Source organism: Bubalus bubalis, chromosome 22 (assembly GCF_019923935.1).
Source record: "Bubalus bubalis isolate 160015118507 breed Murrah chromosome 22, NDDB_SH_1, whole genome shotgun sequence".
NCBI classification, from domain to species: domain Eukaryota; kingdom Metazoa; phylum Chordata; class Mammalia; order Artiodactyla; family Bovidae; genus Bubalus; species Bubalus bubalis.
Window position 1 is genome coordinate 24,521,854 of NC_059178.1, and position 10,695 is coordinate 24,532,548.

The window sequence follows — 10,695 nt, forward strand, 5'->3', positions numbered from 1 at the left end:
TTCAGCTCTTAATTGTCCTCATCAGTTTTTCTCTTCCACTTAGAAAAGAATTTAGCTCTTTTTACTGTAGGGACCTTCTACACAGAATTTCAAAATTAGACAAACTTGAGTTTGCAAGAATTTTTCTACATTCTTTAAACAATACTGAAGCTCTAATGCTCCCTCAATCTTTGACAATTCATAGCTGGGGCAGGGCTGGAAAGAACATGACTATAATAACAAAGAAACTTCATACTAAGCATGACTACAAAGAATGGTTTTGTGGCATGTGACAAACCCGCTCAACCATGTAAGGGAAAGGAACACCACCAATCCCCTTCTAGCCATCCTGGCTTCATAAAGAATTGCCTATTCCAACAAACTCCACTTGTGTCGGCACCACTTTTCACATACCATGACCTTAGAAAAGAAACCTAATAAATTAACAATTATTTGGTAACCTAATAAATTAACAGTTGTGGGAGACACAACTCTGCTGTTTTAACCATTTTAGACAGTGCTTTGCAAAATGATTTTAAACGTAAAGGCCTTACCTAACTGGACCACTGAACAAAAATTATTTTAGAAGGTAACATGCCAGAGGCAATACTAAGAACTGCTTGGGTTGTTGTTTACTTCTGAAAACTTAGGCCACAATCTGGTGCTTCGAGACTTTCCTTTTCAACATGGGTCACAGCTTAAAATATGCAGTCTAGACCACCAAGGGATTTTTGGTTAGCTAAACACCGATGGAAATGATTCATTTCAATTTGTCATGCAGTTTTAAGAAAAGATTTAAGGGCCTGCTATGCCTCCTATCAAGAGTAAATATCACACATCCTGTTTATACAGACTGGCTTGTCCACAGTTGTTCAAAGAGTTAGTGACACCCCCCCAACTCACACTCCACCCTACCCCCAACTTCCTGCTCACTGGGGTGCTATATTCCTACTCATTTTTAAGAAGTGCCTCCCTCAACAAAATACTCTGTATTACAGGAATTTTTAAAGAAAATACTTTATTATGTCATGAAAAAAAATGCATCAATCAACTAGATTCATACTTGTTTGAAAAAACAATTGAAAATTTATTAATTAGACAGTATGTGGGCATCCTGTTCCACATGGGAATGAGAAGATGCTATAGGTTCTCTAAGTATTGCACAGTCTGAAAAAAACACCAACGAAAAAAAAAGGGAAGGGAAGGGGGGGAAAAAAAAAAATCACATGATCTTGGGAACCATCTCACATTATGAATAATCTACCAAGAAACATTAAAAAAAGAAAACCCTTTGTTTCTACAGTAGCTCTGAGTTTATAGTTCTTGGAATGACTGTATTCCACTGACAACATTTCAGTAACAGGAAGCTTCATTTTAGCAATCCCATGTGCAAATATTAATAAAAAAATATATAAAATAATGCAAATTCATCTTTTGCTATCATCCCAGCAATCATTAACATTTTTTTTTTTGAGAACTGTTTTGCTTGCGGAAAAAAAAAGGGGGGTTAAGCCATAAGTTTTGCCTGAAGCTCCATCTCTGCAGCCTGTTTGAGTGCAACATCTACCAGAAGCTGAAAGCCACTGAAATCTTGGTTGAGGTCCGGTGGAGTAGGGGGAGGAGTGTTGAAAAGACCACTCTGTGTGTTTGCACTTGGTCCAGATTTACAGGAGTCCTCTGCGTACATGAGGGAGGTGTCTGTAAAGCTGCTGTTGGCCATCTGCTGTATATCTGTGTTTTGTCCCACACCAACTGACTGGCAGAGAGAGAAAGGCACATCTTTTAACGCAGTCACGGTGGTATGACAGATCACTGATGGACGAGCCAAAATGGATCCTGGGGAGGACGGCTTAGGAGACAGTGGCCTCCCCAGGGCTGGGTTGGGCCCAGCTGTACAGGAGTGAAACGGGCTCTCCTCTAGAGCTGGCATGAGGTTCCTAATGCTCACTGCTGACTCTACAGAGCTGGCTTCAGTCATCTTGGCCCCACGGCGGGAAATTGTGAACCGATTTGGATCTTTGCCATCTTTTCTCAGCATGTCGGGGAGGAGCCTGCGCCGGGCGTTGATAAACCAGTTACAGACCTGAAATTGTACGGGGATGTTTTAGACATGTTAACACTCTGCCAACACGCCTGAGAACCTCCTTCTTCTTATTGCTGAATCACTCAGTAGTGTCCAGCTCTCTGCGACCCCATGGACTGTAGCCCACCAGGCTCCTGGGTCGTCCATGGAATTCTTCTGGAGTGGGTTGCCATTTCCTCCTCCAGGGATCAAACCCAAGTCACCTGCATTGGCAGGTGGATTATTTTACCCAGAACCTTCTTGGGGGATGCCTAACTGGTCTCTCTCTTTGCGTTAAAGAAGGCATGAAAAGGCTTATAGGAACCTACGAATTTATTTCAAGGTATTTTGAGCCCAGCCAAGAAAGGAGAGGTGCTTCCTGTCATAAACTACCTCCTTTTCTAATACAAATTCCCCTTTTGGCTTCTCATCATCCTTAAACCCTTTCGGCACCAAAAAAAAAAAAAAAGGTATACATTCTCAAATGTCTGAAAATGATTTTAGAGAGGGAAGTTTACCTTTTAACTCTCCCCATATTAACCTATTATCTACTGCCCAGCATTGAAGTTAATCAACTACAGGAAAACCTTCCTGTATGAAAAGAGCCACTCCTCCCAGTTACTGATTTTTTTCCCAGTTCAAATGACTATGTCAACAGACAGGACATGAATTACCTCACTTAAGGCTGTCCTTGTTTAAATATCAAACCAGTTTCCTGGGCAATAGAGTAAGATTTAACCTCCTTTTTATGTTTGGTGCATAAAGGAAGGCTCTTTTAGGCGTTAAAGGAAATGCTGTTTGACAGATGACTGTCAAGTGTTTCTGTTTCTCTAGATAGCTAACAGTTATTAGCTGTTAGCACTATAAACTTTACAAGAAAAAGATATGCCTCCCCCCACTTTGAGTGAGGAGGCAGTTTATGACTTGCTATATAGGAATGCTGTAAAGTGATTCTGGGGCGGGGGGAGGGGGGACCCACCACCCCTGGGAATGCCTTCCCCTTACCTGTAGTGTAGATAAGTGTGTTTGCTGGGACAGTAACGCTTTTTCTTGCTCTGAGGGGTAGGCATTGTATCGGTGTTCATACAGCCAATCGCGGAGAATCTGAACGGATTCCTTGGGCAGGTTGCCCCTCCGCCTTCTCTTGCCTGAGCCAGCAGAAGAGGAGAGGTCCAGGGGACTGTCCATGCTGTCATCATCTTCAGTCTCACTGCCAGACGCGGCCACAACACCTAGGACAGGACAGAGGCCAGCTGTCAGCTGCTTCTATCAGCAGAGCACCTACTGCGAAGCTCACCTCTTTTAAACACTCAGCACAACCGCATTTTCTCAACTTCTGAGAGCCCAGGGAAGCACCTGTGTTTCTTTGTCCCGAACACCAGAGCTCGTCTGAAATCTGCAGGGTAATTCGACTCGCAGCGTATTCCAGATCCCCAGCCCATGGTCAGATTCCCTTTTGTACCCACTTCCTATAGGACTCAACGACTCACATTCCTTTTGAATGAAGCTCAGAAAAGTCTAATCCAGCAAACGAGACAAAGCTGCACCCAAGGCGAATAGCGTGCCACGTGTGAAACAGGAAAGGTGGCACAGCAGACGGGATGTGTCTGACAACCTCCTTGGTGAGGTCATTGCTAACTGGGAAAAACAAGCCAGCCAGTATCTTAATGCATGTTTCAAGCGCTGTTCTTCCTCCCTCTTCCACTGAAGGTTTTGAAATAAACTGGAAGATTTTTTTCCACTGATATAAGGAAGGAAAATTACACTCTTAACCCAGTTAGTATTTGAAAGATAAAATGCACGCCAGAATCTTCTGCCAGTTCCTTTTCCTTTTCACTGCAACTTCCTTTTATTCAAAACTTGACACCTACTTTTAATGGACAGCACTAGTCACTTTTTACTAAATACAAACAACCACTGATAAGTTTCACTGCATAAAAAGCTTTTTCTACTTTTAGTACTTACGTAAGGCCTCAAAAGAGACCTCAAAAGATGCCTAAGACTGAGTAAATTTTTAAATTTCCATAAATTTCAATTGCCAGCTTAATCTGAATCTAGAATACTACATATCAATAAGCAGGATTCGGCTTTAAATCATTACATGACAAAGAAAACTTGAATATGCAACTACCACAGGAAACTCTTGTTTACAAGCACTTTAATCCTACCAGAAATTTTAAAAATTCACACACCATAAAGAATATTTAAATCACACATAGACTGGGTTCCACAAAAATTCAAATTTGGCCCTTTTAGACATTTAAAGATAACTTAGACTTTTTTTTTTCCTGGCCCTGCCTCGAGGCATATGGGATCTTAGTTCCCCGACCAGGGACAGAACCTGAACCCCCTGCATTGCAAGTTTGGAGTCTTAAGCAAGAGACTGCCCCCAAATTTTGAACTTTAACTTTCCCCCTTTCAAAACTATAAAAGGCTACTCTGACTAAAGAAATGAAATCTTGTTTTTAAAGCATACTACAGTATGCTCTAAAAACCAGTATTTCTATGTAAAAGAAATTAAAGTAGCAGGAAATGTAAAAAATTCTCATTAACATTGTTGACAGAACCTCAAGTAGTTTACCTTGGTAGGAAATAAAAACGGAATATTCCTCAGAGTGATAAACCATTCAATGGCTTTTGAAGGAACTTTCCCCAAAACCCTTCCTTTCAAAGCATTTGACGGATGAGAGAGCCCACCAGTTAACTGAATCTAACTCTACTTGCAGACACATTTTCAGTTTTGGACGGCAGGGGGCAGAAGGTGCCGGAGAGAGTATCCGCAGAAAACGCAGAAACTTCCAAAGACAAAAGTAAAGCAAGTTCTAACAAAAGAGGAGGATGATCTTGCAAATTCACTTCAGCTCAAGGCTTCATGAACAAACAGCAATCAGTAAAAGGCCCCAGAATCCTAAATTTTAACTGCTGCCACGTATCTGATGTCTCTTTCCCCAGAAGATTTCATTAAACTGCTTTAAAAAAAAAGTTTCAAAAAAGGGAGACACATTTAAAACTGAAAGTGCTTTCACTGTTGAGCAGATGAAAACCTTTTAAAACCCATGTTAAAATTTGGGTGAAGAAGTATTGACCAAAAAATCCTTAAGAAATTATAAATATTCCTGTTTTACAACTGCTCTGATAAAAAAAAATCTTAACTTTTAAAAATCGTATCAAATAACTGAATGACTAACACTAATTTGAATAAAGCAATTTATTTAAACTTATCAAAAAGTCTGAAAAGCCAGATCTTCTTCCTAAGGCTATTACTACCCCCCAACCCACAGGCCACCCCCCTCAACTTTTTAACTTCTTAAAAACAGTGTGAAAATCTGCACACTGAACAGTGAATTCCCAACTGTAAACTGATAATCACAAGTAGTTTGAAACAAACAAAAAACCCCTAAAGTGTATCCTTTGATCTGCTTGCTTGGTTTGACAAGAAGCCGCCACTCTCAAAACAGGCGAATGACAGAAGGTAGATACCAGTTAAGCAATACCAAACTGCAGTGACTTTACTGTGCTCTCAGTTCACTCGAATCAATGAGTGCCAGGCCTCCGGACGTCTTAACAAAGCTGAAGAACAGGAAGTTAAGACTTCAGTCCCTCGGCTGCCCCAGCTGGTATTTCACTACAGCAAACCACGTTTGCTGCTGTCAGGGCTGTTTCCATTAAAACTCTCCCTCCGGATTGTGGCTCAACTTGGAAAAACAAAAAGACTTTTCCACGTTACTCATTTCCTATTGTAAAAGAGCTTTTGAACGCTTTCCCGGTTACGACTTGTTTCCAAACGTCTTGCTCTGCTCACGCTTTAAAAAATGTGGTGATGGGGGGTGGGGGGAGCTGGGCGGGAAGCGGGGATCACAAGCCTCTTACTCCATCCACATACAAGGAAATGTTGTTTAGAAAGCCACAAGATGGCCTATGGATCCCACAACCCTAAAAAGCACCTCCCCCGCCCCCCCTCCCCCCGAATAGGAACAGAGGGAGCGGCAGAGCACGGGGAAGGGTCAGAGAGAGTGGTTGTGAAGTTGGACTTAAAAAAAAAAATCTGGAAGAGGCTAGAAAGGGATCTCGGAATAAGAATAACCAGAGGGATCTTATAAGTGTAGTATTAAGAAAAAGCAAACCTAACAAGTTTCCGGGTCTTAACATCTCGGGAGAAGCGACAGGAACCCTACTTAACATACCAGACACTAGATCCAAGGAGCCCATCCCGTCAGGAGCCGGGAGCAAAGACACTTAGGGGATTTTCCTCAACGAGTCTTCTGCTCGTTTGAAAATCACTTGGGGAGATCTTTTTGGCATCCTCAGTTTTCTAAGGCGGGACACTATTATCACTAACCAGTCTTAACCAACCCCCCCCGGCTCCACGACTGACTTTTTTTTAAAGTGCTTTTATTTTCAACAAAACTTGAAAAGAGTTTCACAGACTTTTCGTAAGACAGACAATAGTCGGACTCGGCGAACCCGGCGGTGCCAGGTCTCTTCCGGAGCCCCGGCGGAGGCCGCTGGGCGCGAGGCCCCCAGGTGGCCGGAGGCCGGGGCGGGGGCAGGCAGGGCGGAACGAGCCGAGGGAGGAGCCTGGCCCCCGCCGGCCCGCAGGCTTTTGTTCCGCCAGTTCATCGGCCCCCGCCGGAGTCGCCCCTCCGAGCTCACGAGCGAGAGAGCTCGCCCAGGCCTAGGAGTTTCAGATTACAAGAAGAAACTAAAAACCGGGCCGAGAATCTCAACGTCCGGAGGGGCCTGCCCACCCGCGGAGGATTTGCCAGAAAAACCTAAAAAGGGAAAGAAAGCCGGGCCACCTCGGCAGCCTCTGCAACCCCCGCACGGGCTCTGAACCAGTCGGCGAAGTTTCCCCTCCAACACGTCACCTTCCATTGTTTCCATGAGTCGGCGCGCGGCGGCAGGACCGCGCGCCCCGGGGCAGCGCTCCCTGGAGATTCCCCAGGGACCGGCGGGTTCCTGCTGGGCCCCGGCTGGGGGAGGCGGGCTTCGAGGGAAGCGGAACGGGAGGCACGGTGGGGAGGGGATGCCCCAGAGCCCGGGGGTAGCCGGGGAGGATCATCACTGCCGCCCCCGCCAGAACCGAACAATGGGGCAAGGCAACCCCTGCTCTAGCACCCCTAGGGGGACCCATCAGAAACACACTTTCCCCCAACTTATCCCCGGCAGTTCACCACGAGGGAGGGAACGCCTCCCTCCCGGGGACGGTCTGAACCTGTCACTCCTCTGCGAACGGACACGATACCGACGCCCCCGACGCCCCCTGTGCGCTCCCCGCGCGGGTTTTCTCGCCCAGTCCAGTTAAACATCCGAATTTCTGATCCCCCCAGGTCCCTGGCGAGGGGACGCGGAGTGTTGGTCCAACCTCAACTACCAACGCCCCCCACCCCCGCGGGGAACGTTGAGTTTGACTCCCGCCCGCATAGCGAGACGTGCGGGGCTCCGCGTGTTTGAGTCACCGGCCCGGGGTCAATCGAACGTGAGTCCAAAGTGAAAACGTGGCCGAGGACACACGGTTTCGGTCCGGGGCTGCCGGCTCTAACTTGAGTCTGAACCGTATTCGCCGGACGAGTCTGGAAGAACGTGGAGCAGGAGCCAGTCTGGGCATGCGCAGCACAACCCCCGCCACCCCCCCCTCCCTGCGCTGGCTTCCCCCGGCGATTAACTTCTGTTTTGAACCACTCGACATAAATCACAACAGAAAAGCCAACTCCGGCCCACGACGGAACGTTCGGGGTGCCTCCCTGCCCGGGACTCAAAAGTTAACTTCAAAAGGGAGTTAACATTCTTTGACCTTTCGTGGTGGTGGTGGTTTTTTTTTTTTTTTTTCTCTTTCTTTCTATTTTGTTTTTAAAACCAGACTGACGGCAAGTTTCAGTTGTAAAGCTTCCAGAAGGCCTGGTGGAAACAATGACAGGCTCGCTCTTTGCATGTCACACTTGGACTCGTTCTCACTGCACGCCTTCAGTCCTAACTCTTCCTCTTGCCCCAGATTCATCGTGGGAAAACTTTTGTGAGGCTAGGAATTCTGGAAAATATAACTTTCCAAAGGGACCGACCCCCGGGGGCGATCTGGGGTCCAGACTCGCGTTCTTCCGAGGGTGAAAACGCCCCATCCAGGGAGAAGTCGTGCCCGGACTCTGCCGGGAGCGAGTGGGGAGCCCCGGAGCCCAACTTTCAGACAAAGCGCCGCAACCCCGCGGGCCGGGCCACCCCGGGTCCCGACGGAGAAAAGCGGGACGGGGGTATCCCCCGACTCGGGACCCCACTCCCCCGCCCGCGAGAAGCCACGCGGCGGCTCAGCGGAGCGTGGGGTGTCGGTTTGGAGACAATGAAACTTGGAGGCGCACAAACAAGGCGCGGAGCGTGCTTCTTGACAACGTGCCAGCAGCGTGGAGAGGCCCGTCTCCCCACAACAGCCCCTCGTGTTGTGTCTGGAAGGAAAACAGCAACGGCCGTTCCAGACGCAGCTTCCACAAAGAGGACGGCCGCGGCTCAGGCCTGTGAGCCCCCCGGGGCGGAAAAGTCCGAGTCACCCGCGCCGCCCGGCGAGCACGTTGCCCCGGGACCCGCGCCCAGGGCGCGCGCCGCCCGCAAGCCTTACCTTTCTTGCTTTTCATTCTGGAGCTCCCCGGCCAGTGCCAGGCGACAGCGAGGGTCTCGAGGGACCAGGAGAGGGGACGGAGGGGCCAAGCGGTCGTCCTCCTTCCCGGCCGACTCTGCCGTAACTTGGAGGACGCGCTCCAGCCGTTATTGCTAAACACGGCGGCGCTCGAATCCCAGGCGCCCGCTCCTCGGGCGGAATTCAAGTGACACTCGGGCTTCCTCCCGCCGGGATCTTCTGGCAGCGGGCCGGGGACGCTCCCTCGCCCAACTCGCTCCCCTCCCCACTCCGCTCCTTTGTTCGCGGCTCCTGCTCGGCGCACCTCGGCGCTGTCAGAGTGAGCTAGGCAAGGAGGGAAGGTACCGGAGGTCCTGCCTCCGCCCCCAGCCGCCCGCCCCGTCCCCCGCCCGCCCCGCCGCTCCTCCGCCCCTCCCCCGCACCTTCCAACAGCCTAGGACCGCTCTGAGCGCCCGGGCCGCGCCGCCTCACCCCGCGCCCCCAGGGCGGCTGTCACCGGCCCCTCGTGGGGACGGCCGAGCTCAGGAACGCGATCCCTTATCCCCGCCGCCCGCATCCCCGGCTTGGCGGCGGCGACACCAGCCAAGCGCCCTGAGTTGCTCCCTTGGGCCTTTCTTCCAGGGTCTGGCGAGGGTGCGTTTGGTTAGGAAATTGCAACAGATGGGGGGCGGGGGGGGAGCGCGGGGAATGCCGTTCCCTCCTCCACCCCAGGGAAGAAAAAGCCTCCCGTTTCGATTTTGACAGCTGCCCCAACTCCACCGGCCCAACTCGGGCCGCAGGAGTAGACAGCCGCTGCTGATTCAAGGGGCGGGGCTGCGCAGGAAAAGTATTCGGGAAAAGAACCAACTTCTTCCAGGACGCGCTGCTGCCATTGACACGCGCGGGCGCGGAGCGACGCACCCTTCTCCTCCCGGGGCTCTTCCTCCCAAAGCAACAGTGGGGGGCGGGCGGGGCGATGGGGGAAGGATGAGACCCAGACACCCTAGGCGAAAGTCTGTTGCCCCCGGCTAAAGCTGCGAGTTCCGGACTGGATTGCAAAGCAGTTTCGAAATATGACATGTTGCGGACAGACACTTGTCATGCTCACATGCTCTTTAAAAGTCGGTGCCTGGAGATGGCCCGGACGCGCGCCCGCCCCGCCTGAGACTCGGCCTGACACCCCATCCCCGGACCCCCTCGTCTGTTTCGGTAAACAGTCTACTCAGGACTTAACATCCTGCTAGGGGACCCCTTTTCCCCCACCACCCCCACGCCCCGGTATTTCAAACAGAAACTATTAAGTAAACACATGTTCCTGTTGGTTTATTTTGGTTGAGAGTTAGGCGGGCTCCAGCGGGAGTTCCTGGATGAAATTACCCATTTTAAAAGTCCAGATGCTTTAGGCTGATTTTAAGAAATGCAGCCCCCTCCCCGCCCTCTCCTCTGGGTGTAGTTTTTGCGTGTCTGTCCCGTTGTTTTGAAGTCAACGAACTGTCACATGCCACACTAAGACTTTCCCCATCATTAAAAAAAAAAAAAAACAAACGTAAATAAGCCCGGTAGAGACGTCAGCGCCCGAGTCTGCCTCCAGCGTTGCTCTGCACTGTCTTTGTTTTGTAACCTCGATGAAGAACCGGCATAAGTTCTGTGGAAATAAGGTTCAACCCAAGAAGAAACAAGGCGGCCAAACCATGACTGACTAAAACTTTGGATCCTCTGTTGTCGGAATACACTGAAAATTAAAACCAGCCTCCCACGCACTCACCCTCCCAAAACAAGGCACCCACCCACTCCACCCCACCCCCCGAGTGACTTAAGGCCAGAGTTTACAAAGCTTGCGTGTTTTTTTTTTTTCTTCCAATTACAGGACTGAAGATGAATAAACAAGGAAAACAGCGTCATTCTAAAAAGGCGGCAACCTTTCGATTCCCCTCCCTCCCCCTGAGGTGTGCCGACGGCTCGACACCTAAGAGAACACGCGTCTGAAACGGCCGAGAGGGGAACCGAGGCCTGGGGGGAAACCACCAACCCGGAGGCTCCCCTGCCCCTTGCG

The 10,695-nt window shown here is 49.6% G+C and overlaps 1 protein-coding gene across 3 annotated transcripts; it reads right to left on the reverse strand.

The window, feature by feature from the left end:
• Positions 1-980: 980 nt before the first annotated feature.
• Positions 981-9,550, reverse strand: TGIF1 (TGFB induced factor homeobox 1). Of its 3 annotated transcripts, XM_006071844.4 has the most exons (4): positions 9,511-9,550; positions 8,646-8,987; positions 3,047-3,273; positions 981-2,062 (listed from the first exon to the last, which is right to left on the reverse strand). In XM_006071844.4, exons 1-4 carry the CDS (start codon positions 9,533-9,535, stop codon positions 1,487-1,489), a joined length of 1,170 nt encoding a protein of 389 aa, XP_006071906.4. In that variant the 5' UTR covers positions 9,536-9,550; the 3' UTR covers positions 981-1,486. The 3 variants fall into 3 exon arrangements, with proteins under 3 accessions (XP_006071906.4, XP_006071907.1, XP_006071908.1); XM_006071845.4 differs by lacking the exon at positions 8,646-8,987; XM_006071846.4 differs by lacking the exons at positions 8,646-8,987; positions 9,511-9,550 and adding an exon at positions 3,398-4,591.
• Positions 9,551-10,695: the final 1,145 nt, after the last annotated feature.

Bases quoted from the DNA above. Each gene is read 5' to 3' on its own strand.
- TGIF1 (XM_006071844.4), bottom strand. From the start codon at position 9,535: ATGGCAGCAGCGCGTCCTGGAAGAA. The intron at 3,274-8,645 runs GTAAGGCTTGCG...GTCCTGTCCTAG, and splicing joins CAGAATGAAAAGCAAGAAAG to GTGTTGTGGCCGCGTCTGGC. The intron at 2,063-3,046 runs GTAAGGGGAAGG...GTACAATTTCAG, and splicing joins CACACTTATCTACACTACAG to GTCTGTAACTGGTTTATCAA.